This window comes from Miscanthus floridulus, chromosome 5 (genome assembly GCF_019320115.1).
Source record: "Miscanthus floridulus cultivar M001 chromosome 5, ASM1932011v1, whole genome shotgun sequence".
Lineage (NCBI taxonomy): Eukaryota > Viridiplantae > Streptophyta > Magnoliopsida > Poales > Poaceae > Miscanthus > Miscanthus floridulus.
Window position 1 is genome coordinate 129,214,050 of NC_089584.1, and position 27,469 is coordinate 129,241,518.

Consider the following 27,469-nt stretch of genomic DNA (forward strand, 5'->3'; position numbering starts at 1 on the left):
GACTTATATGGATGGAGGGAGTAGACAATAAGATGGAGGGTTAGCAAATTGCTCTAGCTCTACTTCACCACAAGCAAGCTTTCCTAACCAACACTAGTTGCTATGATCTATAAGGTCAAATTCACTCTAACAAGCAATCTAGCAGCAACTAGTACACTAGAGAGCTAATTACAACTAGTTACAACTAAAAGTTACTCTACTAGCTACTCAAGCAAGCAAGCAAGCACTACACAAGTATACTAGAAAAGTAATGAGCAAGTGAAGGCGTGTTATACCAAATCGGGCAAGTGACAAAAAAGAATACAAGGAGACATCAAGATTTATCCCCGTGGTTTGGTTGCTTACCGACAACATACGTCCACGTTCTGGCGAGTCCAAACTAAGTGTTCCGTGCGCTAATTAGCATCACATGCCAAGTCCACCATACGGGCGCCATAAGAACCACTAGAGAGGCACTACCCAAGCCACGATTTCATTAAAGTTGCCTTTTTGTAATCTCCCGTGGGGAATAGGCATAAGAACCCCTCACAGTCAATCGATCGGAGCCGGAAACCATCACCACCTTTTGTTGCGCTTAGATCATGCGTGCACATGTCTAGTGTCATAGACATGTTACTAATAATTTTTTGGATTAAATTGGTACGGATTTTACTAATTTTCTAATAGTACGAAACTCCATGGTGACATCTATGTATATATACGGCATTTGGGTATGTTCCGCTCCATGTTTTTCAGCCAAAAACAAAAACAAGTAGAATTCATTTTGCTAATCTTTTAATTTCATACAAGTTTATCATAAGCATTTATCTGTAGCATTTTGTAACGTTCAATCGTTTTTCTTGTGATGTTGGACTAAATTTTCTTGTTACGTCAGAATAAATTTCTACTAAATATAGAACATTTTTTTAGTTATGCTGGCAAATTTTCTTGTGAAGCTAGAAAATTTCGACGGCCGAGGTCCAGTCTGAAGTGTTCAACCAAGCGAACAAAATCGGGCGAACATAGTCGCAAAAAAAAAGGCGAACCAGCCCATCCTCTGCCCAATGGCCATCTAGCTCTTGATCTCTCAGCGCCAGGCCCAGGCCGTACGAAGAGCAATTACTGTACTAGTGGTGGTAATGGGCTTTGAACTTTGATGCAGCGGCGCGGGTCGGTGATGGTGCGGTTCCAGTGGCCGTCTGGCGCTTTGACCATCGCCGCCTCCCTCCTGTGCTGCTCCAGCACCTCCATGTGGCTCGCCGGCAGCGCGCAAAACCTTTCCCTCAGTTCCGCGGGCTCTATCCGGTCGTGCATTGCCCACCACCGCGCGTGCGCCTCGTCGCTCGCGAACCGCCGGAGCGCCGCCACGTTCCAGTTGCAGTCGTAGTCACGATAGCACAGCCACGGCTTCATGCCCAGGTAGTGCACGGCGTGCACCTCCGCAGGCTCCGCGGTAAGCATCCGCGCCTGTGCCGCCCGGTCCCCTTCGGCCCAGACGTACTTGAGGAAGTTGACGTGGCGCGGCAGGCGGTGCCACCACGTGAAAACCTCGTTCAGGTACCCCTGGTCGCCGCCGTTGTAGGATTCGATGTCGTGGATGCCCGACATGAGCAGGTCGAAGGTGCAGTTGCACGGCTCCAGCACCATCACCCCCGAGTTGAAGCGCGCGCCGCTGTTGACCGTCGCGCTCAGCTCGGGCGCCTCCTCGAACAGAAAGTCCATGTTGCGCAGCACCAGCAGGTCGGAGTCCAGGAACACCACCTTCTCGTAGTCCGTCAGCTGCCACAGCCGGAACTTGCTATAGTTCCACTCGTTGTAGGCGTGGACCTCCGCGTGCGGGTTGCGGATGCGCGGCGCCAGGCGGACGTGCCAGCCTGCCGCGGCGAGGGCGGCGCGGTGCTTGGCGCCCACATTGTGCGCGTCCACCAGGGCCACCAGGTCGCGCGTGGACCCTGACCGCCGGATGCTCTGCGCCAGCGCGATGGCGCCGCAGACGTAGGCGTCGGCGGAGTGCAGCACGGTGGCGTAGGCCTGCCTGCTGATCCTGCTTGTACCTGGTCCTGGCGTTGCACTTGGTGGTGTAGGTGAAGGCCGAAGAAAAGGAACGGCGAGCTGGCAGGACCCGACGGGCAGGTTGAGGCGGTGGCGGAGGTAGGTGGCCTCGGGGTGGTAGAGAAAGGAGTGGCCGCGGCGCGCGAGGAGGTGCTTGCAGGGGAAGAGGTTGGGCAGGGGGAGACACCCCGACTCGCTCAGGATCAACACCTTGCCAGCCTTACTGCTGCTGCCATGGAGGGTGAGCTTGGCGGCGGAGAGCTGGAGGTGGAGCCTGCGCACGTCCCTGGACCAACCTTGTCCGCGGCAGGGAAGCTTGACGGCGACGAGGTCATAATTGTGATGATGAGGGGCGGCATCCGGGTCGGGGAGGGAGGGGCAGCTGCTTCTGTTGCTCTCCTCGTCGATCCAGTTCGGGTACAGGGCTTCCCAGGTGACAGCATCCGCGGCGGGCGCCAGGCGCACCGCCCGAACGTCGGCGGCAGGCAACGTGCTCTTCCAGCGAACAACCTCCGACGAGTTGAAGTTGAGCAGGCCCACCCTGGCGATGCCGCGCCCAGTGCCATTACTGCTGAATGGTGAAAGGATACTGGCGACGCTCTCCCACTGGATGTTCCACCTGCTGTCTGCCGCGTACGGGGCAGCTGCAGGGGGCTCCTCTTCCTCCGAGGCTGGTACAGTCTCTGAGTCCTCCTGAAGATCACGAGCTGGTGATGATGCTCCTCTCGTAGACGTTGTAGGGATGATGATTTTGCCACTTGGAGTTGTAGCAGCAGTAGGAGAGGCATCCCAAGAGGATCCAACTGGAATTATCCGTGGCAGTACTGCCACTTGGACGACGACGCAGCAGTTGCCGCGGACAAGCAGCGCCACGATGATGATGGCGCACACAAAGAACAGCATGACCACCACTAGCTTATTGAATCCCCTCTTCTTCCGTACGCCGCCGATCATGTCTCTGCGGAGTCTCAGTCTCAGGTTCCCAAGCACTGAATTGACAGAAGCAGGATGATCATCAGATGCAATGTGGTGTGGCAACAGAACAACCGAGACGGAGAGAATGGTTGAAGGTAGCTACTTACAGATCGATTTCTGATCGGAGCTTATAGCTGCATGCGCTCCAGCAGCAGCGAGCACCGTCCCCGGCCCAGGCTAGATATATCAGGCCAGTTTTCCTTTCTAAAGTTGGAGTAACTCTTCTTCTTTTTTTGTTCTTAGAAAGAGTAGTAGTTCTTTGTATAGTGCATTCGTATGCTTTTGCTTTGACATACATATATACATGCATGTAGTCCAAATGGACAATACATAGGGAGAGTATCAAAGAGCCAGCAGAGACAAAAAACTGAAATTAATCGCGTTTGGCTAGGTCAGATGGTTCGCAGCTTGCTTTGTGGGGAACGCCATCTGGAGGATTCTGATAGATAGAGTGATGGATGGGCACCTCACAGTCAGGTGCCATTTGGAAATTAATCGTCTGCCATTAACTAAACAGAACTAGCAAGCTCGTTTTTAGATAATTCTTCGTATACTCGACGTCTACGGGAGTTCGTCGATCGTTCATATATCGGACCGCCACAAAATTTAATGGCGAATGGTTCCATCGATTGTTCCGTCACATTGTCCGATCAAGTGATGCTATCTGTTTGGTTGCAAATGGCAACTTATTTCTGCTGCCCATAGTTTTAGGATAAAATTAAGTTCAGGTCAGTCTCGTTCCAACAGTGTTTCACAACTATTCTTCTTTTATTATTATAGATATACTCCTAGATTGTATAGAAGGAAAAAAAAAGAAACGTTTGTTTAACTCTTCCTACCTGCCTTATGCATGGAAGTCATCAAAGACTTTTCCCTGTGTGCCATTATAAAAGATCGTAATCTCCTGTGTGCCTCTAAAAAAATTCAGCGGTATTCAGCGCCACTACTCCAACTTTTTCGTGTCATCCATGCCACTTCCGTCAGTTTGGGCTCTAACGCCGTTAAACTGCAGGTGTGAAAAGACAAAAATGCCCTTAAGTTCAAATATGTTATTAATTTTTTTTAGCATCTTAACGACTTCAAATGAAAAAACTCAAAACTAGAAAGTTGTAGATCTCGTCGAGATCTATAATTTTCATATAAATTTTTTTTTCATTTAATTTCGCAAAAAAAATAATATGATTTTTCTAAGATATATTAATCATATCAAATCATATTTTTTTTGCGAAATTAAATGAAAAAAAAATTATATGAAAATTATAGATCTCGACGAGATCTACAACTTTCTAGTTTTGAGTTTTTTCATTTGAAGTCGTTAAGATGCTCAAAAAAAATTAATAACATATTTGAACTTAAGGGCATTTTCGTCTTTTCACACCTGCAGTTTAACGGCGTTAGAGCCCAAACTGACGGAAGTGGCATGGATGACACGAAAAAGTTGGAGTAGTGGCGCTGAAGACCGCTGAATTTTTTCAGGGGCACACAGAGGATTACGATCTTTTATAATGGCACACAGGGAAAAATATCAAGTCATTATTGGTGCGACCTCTGTTCCACGATAAATGTGTTTAAATCAAATATTTTAACTTTACATCCAGTATAAAATGATTTCGTAGTGTGTTTACTCAGCTTCGTTAGACCTGTTCAAACTTAGATGAGTTTGAGGACAAAACAAGGCGCTTCCGCTTTTGATTTTTGTACCTTAAATTGACCCAAGATGAAACAAACAAAAGCCTACACGTCTTAGAACATAAGTGTCGGGTACCTTAGAACGGGGTACCCCGAGCGGACATCAAAGGGGTCGCTAAAAGTTCCATAAAAACAAAGCTAGAAGGTAAGCCGTAGACCCCTCATCCGCCACGTCCGAGCCCACCAGGCCCTCCGCATCGCCTCGAGCCTCACGCAGGAGGTCTCGGCGTCCTGACGCAATCTCCGCCTCGCGCGAGGCTCCCCACGAGAGGCCTCAGCGGGGAACACGATCTCCGCCTCGCGCGAAGCTCTCCACGAAAGGCCTCGGTAGGGGGTGCATTCTCCGTATCGCGCGAGGCCTCTCGCAGAAGGCCTCGGCAAGGAGTCCGATCTCCGTCTCGCGCGAGGCCTCATTCTCCGTGTCGCTCGAGGCCGGTTCGTCCGCAGCCTGTCGCCCCCGCCTCGACTGACCCTCCCGACAGCGCGTTATGTCTCATTAATACTTCAACCACTCCCGCAATCTCAGCCGGACGATGGCTCGACGCCACAGAATGGCCAACGGGGCCCGAGGTCGCATCAGCGCCATACCGGCTGGGACAGGGCACGGCGGGGATTACCGGCCACTGTGTTCCGACGCTGTGCCCACGATCAGCGCCCACACTGCACTGTGTCCCGCGATCCCCGCCTCGAAAACAACATCGCACGGACAACTTGGCCCGGGTCATCACCGCCTCCAAGCCGGCGCATCAGATCAGCCGCCCACTCGGGGCCTCGGCACTGTGCACCAAGGTCTCGGCTATCTCGGGGTTTGTGCCCACTGAGACCCCCCACTGTGGTGCAACCTCGGCACCGACAAAGCCTCGGCCTCGCGCATAGTTCGTCCACAGCGGCTTGCACGTTCACCGCCGCACCCACTCCGAGGTAGCCCAGGGGCTCCCATGACGCACAGGGTCGGACGTGACCAGCACGTCGCCCCAGTGCTCCAAGGACGGACCACTCCGACGACCACGCCGCCACAGGAACAGGCCACAGGGCTTAGACACACCGCCCCTGTTGGCACGACGCCGTATAGTTAACACATGTACTGTCCTTGTCCTCCCTTCAACTATAAAAGGAGGGGACTTGGGCCACTTTGAGAGGGACGGGAAGAGAAGAACACCCTGTAACACACACACACACGCACACATCCCAGCCGCCTGAGAGCAACGTCTCAAGCAGCCCACACGACACCTTGCCGAGACTTGGGACTAGCTCCTTCTCTCCCCTAGCTTGTAACCCCATACTACAAGCACTTCGGTGCAAGGAATACAAGATTGATCTCTCAGACTGGACGTAGGGCATCGATTGCCTGAACCAGTATAAACCTTGTGTCTCTTTGCATCACCATCCGGGATTAGGGGCACGCAGTTCAAATTCACTGGTTGGTTGAGGACCCCCCGGTCCGAAACACCAACAGTTGGCGCGCCAGGTAGGGGCCTCTGCGTGTCAGTTTTGTCATCCCAGCAGGTTCCGGATGGCAGACCCCGTACGACCATTACGTCTCGGCACGGTGGTTTGGTTTGGGAGCCTAGAGTTCATGTCTCTAGGGCATGAGTACGATATAAAACTCCTCACTCCTCGAGCCCCACCAACCGACGATAAAGTCACGCACCGACAGCCCAGGCGCAGGCGGCGCCCGGGCAGCCACTCTCGCCGCGCTCGCCAGGCACAACACGAGCAGGACCACCCCGACGCTATGCGAATCCAGGGCGGCACGCCGCTCCCCGCCGATATCCTACGACCAACTGTTGGCACAGGGTCCCTGGCTCAGGACCTGTCTAGCCTGAGCTTGGACAAAGGAAAATCGCCGGTGGCACACGGTGATGCCCAGTCATCAAGCTCCGCTCCACCACTCTCTGAGGAGCCGATCTCGGCGGAGCAGAGTCTGGCGACGGCACCATCCCCATACCCCTTTGGGTTGAGAAATGCCGCCGCCTCTTACGCCTACGCTTACACTGCCGCTCATGAGGATCCCTCAGAACGCCGCCAGCGCTTCGCTCTCGACCTGAGCACCCACGCCGACTCCTCGGAGGAGGACGAGGCATGGCCCGGAGTGGATTTCTCCGGACTCCACGACCTTGGGGCTATGCGCCAGTTCTTAGCCGCAAGCGACTACTGCTTCGGCTACTCCGACTCCGACGATGGGGGTACCTACGACCCCACTCGTGAGTGTTTTCACGTCGGGCTCGGGATGCCAAGGGTGGGCGAAGAGGACGAGGGGGCAGGTAGCCATTCCCCGCTTCGCCCAGGTACAGGCACCGCCACACCTCCGCGCATTGTCCTGCCGGCAGCACAGAACGAGAACCTCGTTCCTGCGCGACCTCAACGCCCGGACCTAGAACAACTCCGTGAGCTCCAAGCCAAGGTCGAATAGGACCGACTTCTTCTACAGCAGCTTCGAGACTCTCTCGAACAGGAACAGTGAGGTCACGACGAAGGCAGAGGAGCCCGTCGAAGGGCCCACGATGTACATCACCGCATCCACAACGACAAAGGGAGCGAGCAACCCCCAGTCTTCAATCGCGCTAGCCAGAACGTCGCGGCTGTGGCAATGCTAGTACGCGCAATGCCCGAGCCTTCTACCACGGAGGGGTGGCGGGTCCGCGGCGAGCTCCGGGATCTCCTAGAGACCGCTGCGGTACGGTAGGCTGAAAGTTTCACCTCCCGACGGCATGGGGGCGCCTCGAACTTGCCTATAGCCCTGCCTCGGCAAGATAGGGAAGCCTCGGTTCATCCCGAACCCGCTCGAGCACCAATAGCCCACAGGGCCCCCATGCTTCTGGACCGCCTCGACCATCGACACGAGGCGCAGGGAGACCATGAGGTGGTCAGCAGGCGACGACGCCACGACAACAAAGGGCCTGCTCGGGGTTACCACCCGCACCGAGGCGGCCGCTATGACAGCGAGGAGGACCGCAGTCCTTCTCCTGAACCGCCAGGCCCTTGGGTCTTTAGTAGGGCCATCCGCGCTGCTCTTTTCCCCGCCCAGTTTCGGCAACCAGCCAATCTCGTGAAGTACAGCGGTGAGACCAACCCTGAACTCTGGCTTGCCGATTACCGCCTAGCCTGCCAGCTAGGTGGCATGGATGATGACCTGCTCATCATTCGCAACCTCCCCTTGCTCTTGTTAGACTCGGCGCGAGCCTGGCTCGGGCACCTTCCTTCCTCGCAAATCCACGACTGGCGCGACTTGGTTAGGATCTTCGTCAGGAACTTCCAGGGCACATACGTGCGCCCTGGGAACTCCTAGGATCTTAAGAGCTGCCGCCAGAAGCCAGACGAGTCTCTCTGAGACTTCATCCGGTGCTTCTCCAAACAGTGCACCGAGTTGTCCAGCGTCGGCGACTCGGAGATCGTCCAGGCTTTCCTCTCTGGCACCACCTGCCGAGACCTGGTTCGAGAGTTAGGTCGGAACGTACCACGCTCCGCTGCTGCGCTCCTCGACATCACCACCAACTTCGCCTCGGGCGAGGAGGCTGTCGGAGCCATCTTCCCCGACAGCGACACCAAGGGAAAGTGGAGGGACGAGGCCCCCGAGGCCTCGGCCTCCCACCTCCCCAAGAGAAAGAAAAAGGGGTGCCTAGGGAAGCAGGAGGTCCTGGAGGCCGATCTGGTCGGGGCCGCAGAACGTAAGAATCCCCAAGGCCCCAGAGGCCCTAGGCCTTTCGACGACATGCTCAAGAAAACCTGCCCTTACCACCAAGGCCCGATCAAGCACGCCCTCGAGGATTGCTCCATGCTGCGACGTTACTACACTAGGCTTGGGCTCCCCGATGACGACGCCAAGTAGAAGGGCGCCGGCGACCGGGATGAGGATAAGGACGACAGGTTCCCCGAGGTACGCAATGCCTTCATGATCTTCAGTGGACCCTCGGCGTGCCTTACGACGCGGCAGCGCAAGAGGGAACGCCGAAAAGTCTTCTCGATCAAGGTAGCCACCCCTAGTACCTCGACTGGTCTCGAGAGGCGATCACCTTCGATCGAGATGACCACCCTGACCATGTTCCGAATCCCGAGCAGTACCCACTGGTTGTTGACCTGATCATCGGCAACACCCGACTCTCCATGGTGTTGATGGACGGAGGCAGCGGCCTCAACATCCTCTACGTCAATACCCTAGAGCTCTTGGAGATCGACCGGTTGAGGCTCCAAGGTGACGTCGCCCCCTTCCACGGCATCGTGCCAGGGAAGCACACACGTCCCATCGGGCGCATCGACCTTCCCGTCTGCTTCGGCACCCCCTCCAACTACCGCAAGGAAGTCCTTACCTTCGAGGTAGTCGGGTTCGAGGGAGCCTACCACGCCATCCTAGGGCGGCCGTGCTATGCCAAGTTCATGGCAGTCCCCAACTATACCTACCTCAAGCTCAAGATGCCAGGCCCCAGCGGTATCATCACGATTGAGTCCACGTACGAACATGCATACGACTGCGACGTTGAGTGCATCAAGTACGCCGAGGCTCTTACGGAGGCCGAGACCCTCATCGCCCACCTCGACCAACTCAGTGGTGAGGCGCCTGACTCCAAGTGTCGCGCAGGGGCGTTTGAGCCCACGGAAGCCATCAAACTTGTCCCGGTCAACCCCGCCTGCCCCGACGACCGAGCGTTGAGGATCAGCGCCACCCTCGACATCAAATAGGAAGCCGTGCTCGTCGACTTTCTCCGTGCAAACGCCAACATATTCGCATGGAGTCCCTCGAACATGCCGGGCATACCGAGGGAGGTCGCCGAGCACGCCCTAGACATCCGGGCTAGATCTAGACCGGCGAGGCAATGCCTGCGCCGCTTCGACGAGGAAAAGCATAGGGCCATCGGTGAGGAGATACAGAAACTCTTGACGGCCGGATTCATCAAAGAAGTGTCCCACCCAGAGTGGTTGGCTAACCCCGTATTAGTCAAGAAGAAAAATGGGAAATGGAGAATGGTGCGAGACCTTGTCTTTTCTTGATGCGTATTCTGGTTACCATCAAATCAAGCTAAAAGAGTCAGACCAGCTCGCGACTTCTTTCATCACACCATTCGGCATGTACTGCTACGTGACTATGCCTTTCAGCCTCAGAAACGTAGGTGCCACGTACCAGCGGTGCATGACCCAGGTCTTTGGCGACAACATTGGGCGGACCATCGAGGCCTACGTAGACGACATCGTGGTCAAGACCAGAAAAGCCAAAGATCTCGTCGATGACTTGAGGATAACCTTCAAATGCCTTAGAGAGAAGGGCATCAAGCTCAATCCCGAGAAGTGTGTGTTCGGGGTCCCCCGAGGCATGCTCTTGGGGTTCATAGTCTCGGAACACGGCATCAAAGCCAACCCAGAGAAGGTCTCAGCCATAACCAGCATGGGACCAATCAGAGACCTCAAGGGAGTACAGAGGGTCATGGGACCACTTCATCTCGCGCCTCGGCGAAAAAGGTTTGCCTCTGTACCGACTCTTGAGAAAATCCAAGCATTTTTCTTGGACCCCCGAGGCCGAAGAAGCCCTCGACAGACTCAAGAGGCTGCTCACAAATCCTCCCATCCTGGTACCCCCGACCAGGGATAAGGCCCTCTTACTCTACGTCGCCGCAACGACCCAAGTGGTCAGCGCTGCCGTAGTAGTAGAGAGGTAGGAAGAGGGGCATGCTCTACCCACCCAACGTCCTATTTATTTCATCAGCAAGGTGCTCTCCGAGACCAAAGCACGCTACCCTCACATCCAGAAGCTGGTCTACGCCGTGGTCCTGGCCTGGCACAAATTGCGTCACTACTTCGAGTTGCACCCAGTGACTGTGGTGTCATCTTTCCCCCTGGGCGAGATAGTTCATAACCGGGAGGCCTCGGGCAGAATAGCCAAGTGGGCCATCAAGCTTATGGGGGAAACCTTGACTTTTGCGCCTCGAAAAATGATCAAGTCTCAGGTCTTGGCTGATTTCATGGCTGAGTGGATAGACACCCAACTGCCACCTGCTCAAATTCAGACGGAGTGCCGGACCCTGTACTTCGATGGATCCCTGATGAAGACCGGGGCAGGCGCGGGTCTGCTCTTCATTTCACCCCTCGGAGTACACATGCGCTACATGGTGCGGCTCCACTTCGCCGCCTCCAACAACGTGGCCGAGTACGAGGCCCTCATCAACGGCTTGCAAGTTGCCATCGAACTTGGGGCACGGTGCCTCGACGTCCGAGGCGACTCGAGGCTCGTCATAGATCAAGTGATGAAGGAGTCAAATTGCCTCGACCCCAAAATGGAGGCTTACTGCAAGTTGGTACGACGCCTGGAAGACAAGTTCAACGGTCTCGAGCTAAATCACGTCGCATGGAAGTACAACGAGGCCGCCGATGAGCTGGCAAAAATGGCCTCGGCACGGGCACCGGTCCCCCCGAACGTCTTTGCCAGAGACCTCCACAGGCCTTCCATTAACTACACCTTGGTAACAGAGGAGGGCCCACCGGTGGAAACCACGGCGAAACTCGACGCCCCCTCCACTGTCGAGACCCCCTCAACTGAGCCCGAGGTCATGGAAGTCAACTCCAAGCCTCCGCAAACTGATCAGAATGTGGATTGGCGAATCCCGTTCCTCGATTGGCTTGATAGGGGGGAGCTTCCTGGCGACAGAATCGAAGCACGATGGCTTGCGTGCCGAGCCAAGACCTACGCCCTCTACAATGACAAATTGTACAGGCGAAGTCCCTCAGGTGTCCTCCAACGATGCATCACTACCGAGGTGGGCCGAGCCCTGCTTTGGGACTTGCACGCAGGCGCCTGCGGGCACCATGCGGCGCCTCGGACGCTCGTGGGGAACGCTTTCCACCAAGGGTTCTACTGGCCGACAGTGGTCGCCGACGCTACCAAGCTAGTACGCTCCTACGAAGGATGCCAGTACTATGCTCGGCAGACACATCTCCCGGCCCTGGCCCTGCAAACCATCCCCATCACATGGCCGTTCGCCGTATGGGGGCTCGACATGGTCAGGCCTCTGCAAAAGGCCCCCGGGGGCTACACCCATCTACTGGTATCAATCGACAAGTTCTCCAAATGGATCGAGGCTCGTCCGATCAATCGAATCAAATCCAAGCAGGCGGTGCTGTTCTTCACTAACATTGTCCACAGATTTGGGGTCCCTAACACCATCATCACCGACAATGGGACACAGTTCACCGGCAAAAAGTTCCTGACGTTTTGCGACGACCACCACATTCGTGTGGCCTGGTCGGCCGTAGGACACCCAAGGACCAACGGCCAAGTAGAGCGTGCCAACGGCATGATCCTACATGGCCTCAAGCCAAGGATTCACAACCGGTTGAAAAAGTTTGGCAAGAAATGGCTCGCCGAACTCCCGTCGGTCATCTAGAGCCTAAGGAACACTCCAAGCCGAGCCACGGGGTTCACGCCTTTCTTCCTGGTCTATGGGGCCGAGGCCATCCTCCCCACTGACTTGGAATATGGTTCCCTGAGGCTACAAGCCTATAACGAACAAAGTAACCGCACCACCCGAGAGGACGCCCTTGATCAACTGGAGGAAGCCCGAGACGTCACGCTACTACACTCGGCCAAATACCAGCAGAGCCTATGGTGCTATCAGGCCCGACGTGTTTGAGGCCGAGACTTGAAGGTAGGCGACCTGGTGTTGAGGCTAGCACAGAGCAATAAGGGCCACCACAAGCTGACCCCGCCATGGGAAGGACCGTACATCATCGCCCAAGTACTGAAGCCCGGGACCTACAAGCTGGCCAACGAGAAGGGCGAAGTCTTCACCAACGCTTGGAACATAGAACAGCTACGTCGCTTTTATCCCTAAATTTCCAAGCATTGTATATGTCGTTTCACGAAATACAATTAAAAAGCGTTCTTTAGTTGGTCTAATTTTTTGAGAAACCCCCCGAGCCCATCGTAGGGCTCGGCAATACAGTAACACGACAAGGGAGACTCGGCCCTGCCTCGGCAGGACCAAGCCTCCCTCGGGGGCTAGATGGGGGACTCCCCCTAGGTCCCATGCACCATTCTTTAGTTGTTTTTCGCAAAAAATTCCTACGCCAAGACTCTAGCAGGCTATGATGAATCAGTTGTAAAAACCCCTTGGACCAAGGTCTGTTTCCTAAGCAAGAGGCTGGTAGAGTCGCGAGACGGCCTACGCCCTTGGGCTACGGCACTCCCTCACTACCTCTTGCCCAAGGGACGGCTTAGGCCCCAAGGAGGTGTTTTGCAAACGAAATCTGATCTGGAGCAACAGAGGGCAGAGGCTCGGAAACATAAGAAAAACAACTAAGAAACACAAATACTTCAGAAATAAAAGCCTCGACGGCCACAAGCGTTATGATACAAAAATAACTCCTACTCTATTTTTACATAGCCCCCGGGGCCCAGATCAAGGCTCAGGGCCTTCTACACCGGCGGATGGTAGGGGAGGAACCACCTCCTCTTCGAAGAGCGTCGCCAGCGCCGTGCCAGGGCCTTCCGCCGCCTCCATCAGCTTCGTGACTGTCGCATCAGCCTCCTCGTCATCATCAGGCAGGACATACCCATCACTGATGGCCGGGAGGTTGACACCGACGTAGTGAGAAGAGATGACGGCCAGTGCGCGCTTGACACCCATGTGCAGCGCTCCTTGGAGCCGCTCGCGCATCTGGTTGCTCAGCGCGATCAAACGGCTCCCTAGGGAGCTGCCTGACTGAACCCCTTCAACCTCCAGGGCCTCACAGGCGGAAAGGGCAGCACGCTTCAGCGCCTCGTGCTCCCTGATCTCAGTCTCGAGCACCGTCTGCACTGCACTGGAAGCCTCGGCGGCCCGAGTAACCTCTGCCTCTGACTCTGCACCGTGGAAAATGGAATGAGGTCGAGCGAGGGAAAAACAACCTAAGTTAGGGGTGGAAGCCCACGGAACTCACCCTTGGCCTTCTACTCCCAGCGTCGGGTCTCGACCTGACAGGCCTCGGCTTTCTCCTTCCAACGCAGGGCCTCAGCCCGAGAAGCCTCGAACTCCTCCTTCAAGCACTGGGCCTCGACCTGAGAAGCCTCGGCCGCCCTGGAAGCTTCACTCCCTAGCTCTGCATCACACAAGGGAGTTAGGGAGCGAACATAAGGAAAAGAAAACAAAATGAGGGGACTAAAACTCACCCTCAACCGTCCCCTCCAAACCATAGCCTCGGTTCACGAGGCCTCAGCTGCAGCAAGGGCCTCATCCAAGGCACCTTTTGTCAGCTGGTGCGACCCCTGTTCCACCCCCAGCTGCCCCGCGAGAGCCGCGGCAGAGGCCGTAGCTTCAACGGCTCGGCCCCTAAAGGCATCCCGATCGCTGACTGCGCGGGTGAGCTCCTCCTCCAACTCCTTTACCTATGCCACCAGAGGGGCAAGCTGTGTCTGGGCCATGGCCGCCTCGAAGGCGGAGGTCCTCTACCTCTGCGCTCCGTGCCGACAGCAGCTCGTTGGCGCCGGCAAGAAGGCCCTTCTGCCACTGAAGCTGGTCCCAGATGCCCCTCTCCCACCGGAGAAAGACCGACTTCCCAAGGGACCGGGTCTTGAGCTCTTGGGGAAGCAGAACATGGGTCATTGATTGCAACAAAACCAGAAAAGGACAACGTCGCGCGAGAGAGGAAAACGCGAACCTGGGTGACTCTGGGCAGTTCGTCGGCCACCACGGACAGGGCCGTCCATAGCGACCGCTCCGCCAGCTAGCGATATTGCTCGAAGGTGCCCCAGCGCCCGCCCTCGGCTGCGTCCTCAAGGGCGAACAGAGGCTCCCCCTCAGGGTCGTCCCGGCTTCACCACAGTACTCGCGGGTGATCCCACCCGCGAGGCTCGGGTCGCGCCCGCACGAGGGCCAAGCTTCCCTCGTCCAAGACCAGCGCCGGCTATTCCACGGCACCGGCATCCTCGGCGTCGACCACCTCCCGCGCCCGGGAAGTATCGTCGGAGGAGATCAGATAGACCTCCGCCTCCTGGGCGCTCTCTCACAACAGCGGTGACCCCTGAACCAAGGGCGCCACCGAGGCCTCCGCCGCCTTCATCTTCGCCTCCTGGAGAGACGGCCTCGCCGCCATTACGACGGCCTTGGTGGCCTCGGGGGCTCCAGCCTCCGCCATCGTGGCCTCGGAGGACGCAGAAACACCGACCGTGGCCACTGCGGTCTCGACGGTCTTAAGCGCCCTGTCCTCCGTCGCCTCAGCCTCGGAGACCCCAGGGGCCTCGGCAACCAAGGGCACGCCGGCCCCATCCGACTCGTGAGCCTCGCCCCCACGGGGCGGAAGCGCTCCCTCCCTCGTCTGTGTAGGGGTGGCCTCGGCAGCCCCTCCTTGGGTGGCCGGCTCCCTCGGGTCAACCCTCGCCGACACCGCGCCGCGTTAGATAGCGGCTTGTGCCTCCGCCACCCAGTGGGCGGAGAAGCCGGGGCTCGCCTTGAGCGCCTTAAGGGGCGCCAAGGGGAGCTCATCCGCAGGCCGCTTCCGACTAAGGAAAAATAACCTACAGGGTCAGCGCGAGACCAAAAAAGCGAACGGAAGGCACTATGACCCTGCCAAAAATACACTTACCTTGAACGGGGTGGCAACCGCTTTGCCATGGCAAACCTCGTCCGCAACGGCGGAGGCGGTGGCAGAGGCGTCGCCTCCGTATCCATCGGCGCCGGTCGGTCCTCGATGGACCCCGGCGCCCCTTCGGTCCTCTGCAGGGGCGGTGGCGTCGCCTCCACCGTCGCTTGTTCCACCACGGCCGTCGAGCCCACCGGGCTGATGGCACGTTTGCCCAACACCCATGCCTCGGGCGTGTCGGCCTCGGCCTCGGAGCAGGCAACCGCCGACCCCGGGTCCGCTTCTCCTCCTTCTCTCGGGAGTGCCGGGCTGCTTGCCAATGCCCCGGGCACCACCTCCACTACTTCAGGAAGGTAGTCCAGGGGACCTCGCCCCATCTCACCCCCGTCATCCCCGTCTGAGTCCTCCATCGACAGCGATGTCGACGGGGATTCCTCCAGCGGGAGACCATCCTTCCTTTGTTGACGGCGGCGCTTATCCAGCTCCTCACGCGTGAGGATTTGCTTCGTGCGCTTCGCCGCCTTGGCGTCTTTCCGCTTTTTCTACGTGTCGGCGTGCGCGCGGTTGATCGCCGCCGCCTCGCGTCCTTGAGAACGGGCGGCAGAGAGGAGCGCACGTCCCTCATCCCCTACAGGAATGACGGACGCGCATAAGGAAACAAGGGGTAAGGGGAGATTGAGGAGGCTCGGAGGCTACAGCGGCACATGACTTACCAGCGAGAGGAACCCTCGCGACGGCCGCATCGCGATAGGGGTCAAGTTGCCGCCCCTCAGCTGCACCTCTACCGTCTCCCCCACCCGATGAAGAATTTCCTCGTCAGAAAGGGTGGAGGAGGACATCCGGGTGCCCTCAATGGGCTCACCCGGCTTCATCTCAAACAGCCGTCGCCACCGAGCCATCAGCGGCAGCACCCTCCGGTGGTGGAAGGCGGCCACGACCACAGCCACGGTGAGACCGTGGCCCCGCAGCCTCGCCAGCCCCTCCAGAAGCGGCTACAGCTTGGGCTGGTCGTCCTTCGGGATGCCATACTTCCATCTCTCCGGGCAACTCCCCACAATCCGCCCAGTGTAGGGGGGAAGTCCTCCGTCGTCATTGCGAAGGTAGAACCAACTCGTGTACCACCGGCGATTGGAGGACGCGAGTTGGGCCAGGATGTAGAGGTGCAGGCGGTCCTGGCGCACCTGGAGAGTGCAGCCACCGGCCCTCGTCGCCTTCCTCTTACTCGACGTGCCCGTTGGCTTGGTAGTGTGCCCCGCCCGGAATAGGTGGAGCCACAACTCCCAATGAGGAGCAATCCCCAAATACCCCTCGCAGACGGCAACAAAGATAGCCGCCTGAGCGATGGAGTTGGGATTGAAGTTGTGGAGCTCCACGCCGTAGTAGTGCGGGAGCGCCCGCATGAACCGATCCGCCAGGACGCCGAGGCCGCGCTCGTGAAAGGAGACAAAGCTCACGATGTAGCCGTCGTGAGGCCTCGGCTCTGGCTCGCCGTATGGAGCAATCCACTCCGGCCTGGTGGGGTCTGTCACCGGGCAAAGGAGTCCACCATCGACAAGCGACTGAAGCATCTCCTCGGTGACGTCCAACGGATCCCAAGGGTCCGCCTCGACAACGACGATGTCACTGGCCATGGGTGTGACGGAGGAATCGGATGCGGTGGTGAGTTTTTCTCTCTCTCCCATGATCTCGCTTTTTTCTTGCTTTCTCCCTAGGCTCGCTCTTCTCTCCTCTTCTTCCCGGCACCCGCTGCTCTAGCGATGGCTCAACGGAGGCAGTGCAAATGCAGGCAAGGTAAGACGAGGAGGGGCAAGACTCTTTGGGTATTTATGCAGGGAGGGAGGCGAAACGAACGGGCGACGAAATCGGGGAAGTCCCCCCCCCCCCGATCCGGCGTAGTTAACCACAAGCCGATTTCGCCAGCCCACGCGCCCACGTCTCCCTCATTACATGCGGGAGCAGTTACATCCCATCCACCATGTCACGCTCGGCCACTACGGCAGCAGGTGTCATTTCGCCTCTCTAGGAAACCGCCTCAAAAGGCACGCCACCCGTTGCCGAGCCAATAGGGGAGATATTCCCCCCAGCCTATTCCTTTCATATGAAGGAACCAGGCTCTAAAGCCTATTACGGTTCAGGGGTTCGAAGGCTGGACCCCAAAAGGTTTCGACAGCCGCCACAGGATAACAGAGTCAGGGACGACCGCAGGCGAGCCTATACGGGGCCGAGACCCAAGCAAGCGAAACGCTTGGGACGCCCAAAGTCGTGTCCGAGACCGGTAGGAAGGTCTCCGAATGGGATCCCACCGTAGGGAGGCACCGAGCCACCGAGGCCCAGCGAACGGCCTCAGCACCCACTAGAGAAATCCTCTGGTACTCTTGGAGTGTGCCTCTGGACCGCTAGCCGTCCCCTAGCGAACGAGGTTTAGGCCTCCACTCGGACTACCCGATAACAGCTCACCAGAAGTGCCACCGCTCGTGCCCATCGAGGGCAGCGAGGCACATTCCACCCCTCCTTCCGAGCGAAAAGGAAGCGTGAGGGTCGCACAAAAAGTCAGGGGAACCCCCGACGGCCTTCTCGCTCTATGTAGAGGCTAGGGGGCTCTTCCTGCAACCTTGCCGAGACCCAGTGACCCCGGCTCGCACTCGAAGGGGCTCGGCAAAACAAACCCTCCTTCCGAGCGAAAAGGAAGCGTGAGGGTCGTACAAAAAGATAGGGGAGCTCCTGACGGCCCTCTCACCCTGTGCAGAGGCTAGGGGGCTCTTCCTGCAAATATGCCGAGACCCCACGACCTGGGCTCGCGCCCAAAGGGGCCTCGGCAAACAAACCCTCACACACAAGGGGCGTATAAAAAGCCAGGGGAACTCCCGACGGCCCTCTCACGTAGAGGCTAGGGGCTCTTCCTGCAACCTTGCCGAGACCAGAATGGGCTCGGCAAACAAACCCTCCGTCCGAACGAAAAGGATATGTGAGGGTTGGATGAAAAAGCCAAGGGACCCCTGACCGCCCTCCTGCTCCTGGCGGAGGCTCGGGGGCTCCTGCACCCAAGACAAAGACAAACGGTCTAAGTCCACGCTAGAGGTTTCATTACAAACACGATAAAGGGCACCGAGCCCGTTATGGTCCAGGGGTTCGAAGGCTGGGCCTCCAAGAGGTTTCAACAACCGCCCTAGGGCAACAGAGTCAGGGACGACTTCGGGGTGAGCCTACGAATTTCTGAGGCCCGAGCGAACAGTCGCTCGGGGCGTCCTAAGTCGTGTCCAAGACCGGCAGGGAAGTCTCTGAATGGGATCCCACCGTAGGGAGGCACTGAGCCACCGAGGCCCAGCGAACGGCCTCGGCACCCACTAGAGAAACCCTCTGGTACTCTTGGAGTGCGTCTCTAGACCACTAGCCGTCCCCTAGCGAACGGGGTATGGGCCTCCATTCGGACTCACCCGATAACAGCTCACCGGAAGTGTCCACGCTCGTGCCCATCGAGGGTAGCCTGGCACATTCCACCCCTCCTTTCGAGCGAAAAGGAAGCATGAGGGTCGTACCCAAAGTCAGGGGGACCCCTGACGAACCTCTCGCTCCGTGCGGAGGCTAGAGGGCTCTTCCTGCAGCCTCGCCGAGACCCCCGCAACCCGAACTTACGAGTATGGGCTCGACAAATGCGATAAAAACTACTCGCTCAAACGCGAAAATGAAAAAAGCCCTGGAGGAGTAACTCCACTCCTCCAGGGCCTCGAGGGCTACACCCGGCGGGTGCGCTCGCGCGCACCCACCGGAACCTCAAAAAACAAAACCCAATTCCTACGGAGCGGGTATAAACCAAGCCTCAGCAAACCCTTAGGGAGAGTGCACGCACTCCCCCGGAGGCTCGGGGGCTACTATCGGGTACCTTAGAACGAGGTACCCTGAGCGGACATCAAAGGGGTCGCTAAAAGTCCCATCAAAAAACAAAGCTAGAAGGTAAGCCGTGGGCCCCTCACCCACCATGTCCGAGCCCACCAGGCCCTCCGCCTCGCCTCGAGCCTAACGCAGGAGGTCTCGGCGTCCTGACGCAATCTTCGCCTCGCGCGAGGCTCCCCATGGGAGGCCTCGGCGGGGAACACGATCTCCGCCTCGTGCGAGGCTCTCCACGGAAGGCCTCGGCAGGGGGTGCATTCTCCGTATCGCGCGAGGCCTCTCGCAGAAGGCCTCGGCAAGGAGTCCGATCTCTGTCTCGCGCGAGGCCTCATTCTCCGTGTCGCTTGAGGTCGGTTCGTCTGCAGCCCGTCGCCCCCGCCTCGACTAACCCTCCCGACAACGCGTCATGTCTCATTAATACTTCAACCACTCCCGCAATCTCAGCCGGACGATGGCTCGATGCCACAGAATGGCCGACGGGACCCGAGGTCGCATCAGCGCCATACCGGCTAGGATAGGGCACGGTGGGGATTACCGGCCACTGTGTTCTAATGCTGTGCCCACGATTAGCGCCCACACTGCACTGTGTCCCGCGATCCCCACCTCGAAAACAACATCGCATGGACAACTTGGCCCGGGTCATCACCGCCTCCAAGCCGGCGCACCAGATCAGTCGCCCACTCGGGGCCTCGACACTGTGCACCAAGGTCTCGGCTATCTCGGGGTTTGTGCCCACCGAGACCCCCACTGCAGTGCAGCCTCGGCACCGACAAAGCCTCGGCCTCGCGCACAGTCCGTCCATAGCAGCTTGCACGTTCATCGCCGCACCCACTCCGAGGCAGCCTAGGGGCTCCCATGACGCACAGGGTCGGACGTGACCAGCACGTCGCCCCAGTGCTCCAAGGATAGACCACTCCGACAACCACGCCGCCACAGGAACAGGCCACAGGGCTTGGACACACCGCCCCTGTTGGCACGACGCCGTATAGTTAACACATGTACTGTCCTTGTCCTCCCTTCAACTATAAAAGGAGGGGACTTGGGCCACTTAGAGAGGGATGGGAAGAGAAGAACACCCTATAACACACACACACACGCACACATCCCAGCCGCCTGAGAGCAACGTCTCAAGCAGCCCACACGACACCTTGCCGAGACCTGGGACTAGCTCCCTCTCTCCCCTAGCTTGTATCCCCCTACTACAAGCACTTTGGTGCAAGGAATACAAGATCGATCTCTCAGACTGGACGTAGGGCATCGATTGCCTGAACCAGTATAAACCTTGTGTCTCTTTGCATCACCATCCGGGATTAGGGGCACGTAGTTCAAATTCACTGGTTGGTTGAGGACCCCCCGGTCCGAAACACCGACAATAAGATTGTCTCCAACAACCGTGACCCAAAATATAAGACCCATTCGTCCTTTAGGTAGCTCTTACAGGCATATGGTTCAATACCTATTTTTGGTCTTCTCCAACAACAAGACCCAAAAGACAACCCTTTCTGCAAATGTGTCTCCAGAAGAGGGGATACTCAGATTTGAGTTATGTCTCTCTTGGCACCTAAAATGGGCTTTCCATATAGGTACTTTGTTAGAGGCTATATGTACTGTATTGGAGACCCATTTTAAATTTGGGTTTCACAATGGGTCTTCTGTTGGAGACAGCCAGGCTTATACAATACATGGACTACATAGACTCTTATAGAGCAACGGAGAGGGAGAGAGAGAGAAATACTGCATCATTATGCGCTTCTAAAAAAAACTAAACACCATACCATGGAAAATAACCTGTTATTTGTCTATACTTGGTTAGCCTAATTCCTGGCCGTGCTGAGATTTAACCAAGCAATCAAACAAACCGTAATAAGCCCAAACTAAAAACTTGCTCACGCATTGGAACCCCATGGGTAGGCGTTGTCAGTGTGCTATACTGGACCGGCTTTGCATTCTGATGAAAACCTGCCTACTTTTCTAGATAGGCCTTTCCTAACTGAGTTCTGGCATCACGGCCCATGTCATTCTTTAAGGCCTCTGAAGTAGAGTTGTTATATATGTGCTCTAGAAACACTAATGCTAGGAAAATGGGCGTGCAGGCGGTTGGACGCACCGTTGGTGGGTCACGCGACACTAGCTCAAGACCCCCTCCTCCGTTTTTAAATAAAAAAATAGCCCGTCCACGTACTTGTTCCTATTCGCTCGCCTGACAGCACTCAGCCGCTGGCCCAGCCAGGCGCCGCATGTGACCGCCTCCGAGGCGTAGCGCTCGGGTGTCGACTCGGCCAAGCCACCCCGGCTTGTCGCCGCCGCCGCCGCCATCCCCTGCGGCGCTTCCGTCCCCTGCCAAGCCAAGCCTGTCCTCCACCACACCTAGGGTGTGCTGGCCCAAGTCGCTAAGCAGGTGCTCACCTAGGGGTGCTCGCGTGCCTCACGCAGGTGCTCACCTAGGCTGCTGAGTAGGTCCTCGCCTAGAGGCACACCGCTCGAGCTCCATGCGCCGTGGCGGCGTCGAGCTCTATGATTCGTCCAAGCAGCAAGGTGACACTACGCGCTGGAAGCGTATGTTGGAAAAGTATGTTTCAAGTGTTTCAGATGTTTTATCTGGATGTTGCAAAAGTAGATCGAGATGTTGTATATGTTGCAATGGCTGCACACTTATGTTGCAAGCTTTTGTTCCCAAAGTTTTAGTTGTTTTTCCATATGTATGTTGCAAGTATGTTTATTTGAATGTTGCACATGTTTCACACATATCTGGAGGCTGCTCTCGCAGTGACTGGACACAGGCTTGTGAGTCTGGTCAGTAGAGGCCGAGGTAGTGTAACCTAGGGTATTGCACTGGATGCTGTGAAGGGTCTGGTCAGAATGCATCGGACGCATCCAGTCATGATTTGGCCGCTCTGGAGCCTCTCTGGAAGTGACCAGACTCCAGACATAGATGCGTCCAATCATCTCAGAGAATGTCCAGTCATGGCGTAGCAGTGGCGCGTGCATGGCTGACTTGGCACCGGCGTGTTCGGTCGTTCTTTAACACGCGCAAGGAAGCGAGTTGACCGTTGAAATCGTATGCGCGAGGTTGAACGCAGGGGACACGCGGACGGTGATCAGTGACTAGACGCTGGGGCTAGTGCGTCCGGTTGATCTGACCGGCGCATCCGATCGCCCCGAGTTAGGGCTACAGTGAGAGCCCAACGACTCTATTTTGAGGGGTCTCTATTTAAGCCCCGTGGCTGGCTCAAGCTCACTCTCTTAGCTATTTGCATTGACATAGCAACCTTGCGACCTTAGCCAAAGCCCTCTCACTCATCTCCATCATAGATTGATCATCTCTGAGAGATAGGGAGTGAATCCAAGTACATTGCTTGAGTGTTTACATCTAGAGGCACTTGGTATTCGTGTTTCGCTGAGGATTTCACTTGTTACTCTTGGTGGTTGCTGCCACCTAGATGGCTTGGTGCAGCGAGGATCGTCGAGCGGAGGAATGTGCTTGTGAAAGGTCCTAATGGCTAGAGGGGGGTGAATAGCCTAATAAAAATTTCTGCAACAACACTTAGCAAACTGGTAAGACAATTATGAGGCGAAGCAAGTGTTGCGCTAGCCTACTAAAAATGCAAGCCACCTACCACAATTCTAGTTGATATAGTTTCTATCCACATAATAGCTATGTCACTACACTAAGTTAATGTGCTCTCAAAGGCTAACTAAAGAGCCACACTAACCAAACTAACAAGCTCTCATAACTAGCTACACTAAATAGCTTGGCAACTAGTTTGCGGTAATATAAAGAGAGTGAGCAAGAAGGTTATACCGCCGTGTCAAGAAAGGAGCCAATCAATCACAAGAATGAATAACAATGAAGACCAATCACCTCGGAATCAATGATAAACACAATGGTTTTTTACCGAGGTTCACTTGCTTGCCGGCAAGCTAGTCCTCGTTGTGGCGATTCACTCACTTGGAGGTTCACGCGCTAATTGGCATCACACACCAAACCCTCGATAGGGTGCCACACAACCAACACAAGATGAGGATCACACAAGCCACGAGCAATCCACTAGAGTACCTTTTGGCTCTCCGCCGAGGAAAGGTCAAGAACACCTCACAATCACCATGATCGGAGCCAAAGACAATCACCACCCTCCGCTCGACGATCCTCGCTACTCCAAGCCATCTAGGTGGCAGCAACCACTAAGAGTAACAAGCGAATCCCGCTGCGAAACACGAACACCAAGTGCCTCTAGATGCAAACACTCAAGCAATGCACTTGGATTCTCTCCCAATCTCACAAAGATGATGAATCAATGATGGAGATGAGTGGGAGGGCTTTGTCTAAGCTCACAAGGTTGCTATGTCAATGCAAATGGCCAAGAGAGTGAGCTTGAGCCGGCTATGGGGCTTAAATAGAAGCCCCCACGAAATAGAGCCGTTATACCCCTTCCCTGGCCATAACTCAGGGTGACCGGACGCTCCGGTCGGATCGACCGGACGCTGGCCCTCAGCATCCGGTCACGTGATACACGCCATGTGTCCCCTCTCTTTGAATACTATTTGCCCAATCTCAATGGTCAACAGTCGACTAGACGCTACGGCATAAGTGACCGGACGCTGAGCCTCCAGCGTCCGGTCGTTTCCAGTAAGGTTCCAGAAACAAATTTCTTCGACCGGACGTGTCTGGTCATGCTCGACCGGACACACCCAGCGTCCGATCACTTGGCGTTTCTCCTATGCAATACCATGTCAGTGTGACTGGATACAGCCAACCAGTGTCCGGTCGACGACCGACGTTGCGCTTCTTTTGCTACTACTGACCAGACACATCGGTCCTTCAGAGACCAGCGTCCGATCACTTATAGTGACCTTTGTCTTTTCTGTCTAGGGTGCCGGTGGCACCATCGGACTGTCTGCACTCTACGGGCGGATACTCCGCCAGTGAAGTTCCTATCCCTTGCTCAAATGTACCAACCACCAAGTGTATCACCTTGTGCACATGTGTTAGCATAATTTCACAAATATTTTCAAGGGTGTTAGCACTCCAATAGATCCTAAATGCATATGCAATGAGTTAGAGCATCTAGTGGCACTTTGATAACCACATTCCGATACGAGTTTCACCCCTCTTAATAGTATGGCTATCGAACCTAAATGTGATCACACTCTCTAAGTGTCTTGATCACCAAAACAAAATAGCTCCTACTATTTATACCTTTGCCTTGAGCCTTTTGTTTTTCTCTTTCTTCTTTTCAAGTCCAAGCACTTGATCATCACCATGGCATGACCATCATCATGTCATGATCTTCATTTGCTTCACCACTTGGAATGTGCTACCTATCTCATGATCACTTGATAAACTAGGTTAGCACTTAGGGGTTCATCAATTCACTAAAACCAAACTAGAGTTTTCAATCTCCCCCTTTTTGGTAATTGATGACAACCCTTTCACAAAGATATGAATTGAATTCAATTGAATCCATGTTGCTTGTCCAAGCATATTTACTATGTGTAAAAGGATATGGACAAGTTTCATGAACCCCATATGGTAGCAATTGCCCCCCTATATATGTGCTAAGAGTTTGGATTATAGCTTGCACATATGCTTAGATAGGAAATATGGGAGACAATGTCTACCAAATGATGCTAAGGTGTAAAAGATGGATCTTTGAAGTGTGATATCAATCGGAGTGCACCATTATACCATCCTTAGCACCATGGTTAGCTTGATACCACTTGGAAATACTTGGAAATGAAATCACTAGATATCCTATGCATGCTAGTTTTTTATTTTATCATTCAAACCTACAACTAGCATACACCACACAAGCATGGATATTGAAATTTAAAACTTGTGCCATGCAAGCAAACATATGAAATGCACATTCAAATGCACCATACGAGTTCATGAGCTTGCTCCCCCTACTTGTGTGCTAAACATTTTAATTGATCCCTTTTTCTTTGTCATATCCCCCCTATGTCAAATTCTCATCCTTTGTTGTCTTTTCACTATCTTAGTACACGAATATCTTTGTTTTTCTCCCCATGTACTAATATCTTTGTTTTTCTCCCCCTTTGTCATCAATGACCACAAAGGTTCAAAATAAAGATAGGTAGAGATTATCAATGTCAATCAATGGGGTGAGGATCATTTTCCCAAATTTGGTCTAATCTAGATCATTTTCCAAAGATATTTAACTCGGTTTGATCCAAGGACAAGCTTCTTCACTCCTCCAAATAAGGGTTATCTTGTACCATGTTGAGTTAAATACTTAGAGCTCATTTTCTAGATTAAACACTAGGTTTACAAGCCCACAATCATGTCATATGCTACCACTAGATCAAAATAAGCATAGAAGCAATAGTGGTACCATATAATCATCAAATTCATTTGATTTTTATGAATGAGCCTATTAAATGTGAAAGATGTCTAGATGCACTAAACCTATCCTTAGTAAGGATGTATGCCATGCCAATCAACTTTTACCTTGGATTGCTCGAAGGAGAGGCATGTCGTATAAGTGGGGGGGTGCATCAACATAAATCCAATATGTTCAACTCATTCCTTAGCTTGCAAAACCTTTTCTCATCCAATGGCTTGGTGAATATATCAGCAAGTTGATCTTCGGTGTCAACACTCTCAATGCAAATGTCCCCTTTTTGTTGGTGATCTCTTATGAAATGGTGGCAGACATCAATGTGCTTTGTTCTTGCATGTTGAACCGGATTGTTGGTCAACTTGATTGCACTCTCATTGTCACATAGCAATGGTACTTTCTTGAACTTGATTCCAAAATCACTCAAAGTGGCCTTCATCCAAGGTAGTTGTGCACAAAAACTACCGGCGGATATGTATTTGGCTTCGGCGGTTGATAATGCAACACTATTTTGCTTCTTTGATGACCATGAAACAAGTGATCTTCCCAACAATTGACATGTGCCTGAGGTGCTCTTCCTTTCAACCTTGCATCCCGCATAATCTGAGTTGGAGTAACCAACTAGCTCAAACTTTGCTCTTTTGGGATACCACAAACCAATATTTTGTGTATGCTTCAAGTACCTCAATATTCTCTTAGTAGCCTTCAAATGACTTTCTCTTGGCGAGGCTTGAAATCTTGCACACATGCATACACTAAACATGACATCCGGTCTTGATGCGGTCACATAGAGTAGGCTTCCAATCATAGACCGATATAATTTTTGATCCACCATATTTCCACTTGCATCACTATCCAAGTTGCTATTTGTGCCCATTGGTGTACTAATGACTTTACTATCACTCATGTCAAACTTCTTGATCATGTCCTTGATATACTTGGCTTGACTCACAAATGTACTATTTTTCAATTGCTAGATTTGAAGACCAAGAAAGTAACTCAACTCTCCAATCATGGACATCTAAAACTCATTAGCCATCATCTTTCCAAACTCATCACAAAAATCTTGATTGGTTGATCCAAATATGATGTCATCAACATAGATTTGCAACACAAACAAATCTTTTCCAATCTTCTTGATAAAAAGAGTGGTGTTAACCTTGCCCATCATGAACCCTTTAGAGAGTAGAAAGTCCCTCAATCTCTCATACCATCTCTAGGTGCTTGCTTCAAGCCATACAATGCCTTCTTCAACTTGTACACATGGTCGAGCTTCTTTTCATCTTCAAAACTAGGAGGTTGCTCAACATATACTTCTTCATAGATGTAACCATTGAGAAATGCACTCTTAACATCCATTTGATAGAGCTTGATGTTGTGGACACAAGCATAGGCTAGCAAGATTCTAATTACTTCCAATCTAGCAACCGGGACATATGTTTCTCCAAAGTCAAGACCTTCAACTTGTGTATAGCCTTGTGCTACCAATCTTGCTTTGTTCCTTACCACTATCCCATCTTGATCTTGCTTGTTTCTAAAGACCCATTTGGTTCCAATCACATTATGTCCATTTGGTCTCTCTACTAATTTCCATACTTAATTTCTTGTGAAGTTATTCAATTCTTCATGCATAGCATTCACCCAATCAACATCCTTCAATGCTTCATCTATCTTCTTTGGTTCAATGGATGACACAAATGAGAAATGCTCACAAAATGAAACCAATCTTGATCTAGTTTGCACACCTCTTGAAATATCACCAATAATAGTATCTAATGGATGATCCCTTATTGGTTGGTTGGAGGATTGGAACTTGATTGCTTACACTTGCTTGATCATTGGGTTGAGATGATGTACTAGCCATTTGATCTTGTTCATTATCATGAGAACCACTTGTACTAGCTTGAGTTGTATCATCTTGTACATTTGAGTTAGAGAGCACTTGCACTTGATCATATTCATCATCATTCACTTGCCTAGGCCTC

General features: G+C 54.1%; 1 protein-coding gene across 1 annotated transcript; it reads right to left on the bottom strand.

Moving 5' to 3' along the window:
* Positions 1 to 1,098: 1,098 nt before the first annotated feature.
* Positions 1,099 to 14,793, bottom strand: LOC136455331 (UDP-glucuronate:xylan alpha-glucuronosyltransferase 1-like). The gene is made up of 4 exons (XM_066455406.1): positions 14,686 to 14,793; positions 14,045 to 14,234; positions 13,639 to 13,758; positions 1,099 to 3,020 (listed from the first exon to the last, which is right to left on the bottom strand). Exons 1-4 carry the CDS (start codon positions 14,791 to 14,793, stop codon positions 1,099 to 1,101), a joined length of 2,340 nt encoding a protein of 779 aa, XP_066311503.1.
* Between the last annotated feature and the right edge of the window lie 12,676 nt (positions 14,794 to 27,469).

What these genes read in the sequence shown, in the direction of transcription:
- LOC136455331 (XM_066455406.1), bottom strand. Translation starts at nt 14,793, where the DNA reads ATGGCGGAGGCTGGAGCCCCCGAGGCCACCAAGGCCGTCGTAATGGCG. An exon ending in TTGCCCCTCTGGTGGCATAG is followed by an intron (nt 13,759 to 14,044) that starts GTAAAGGAGTTG and finishes TGTGTGATGCAG; the next exon opens with AGCTAGGGAGTGAAGCTTCC. An exon ending in GAAGGAGAAAGCCGAGGCCT is followed by an intron (nt 3,021 to 13,638) that starts GTCAGGTCGAGA and finishes CTGTCAATTCAG; the next exon opens with TGCTTGGGAACCTGAGACTG.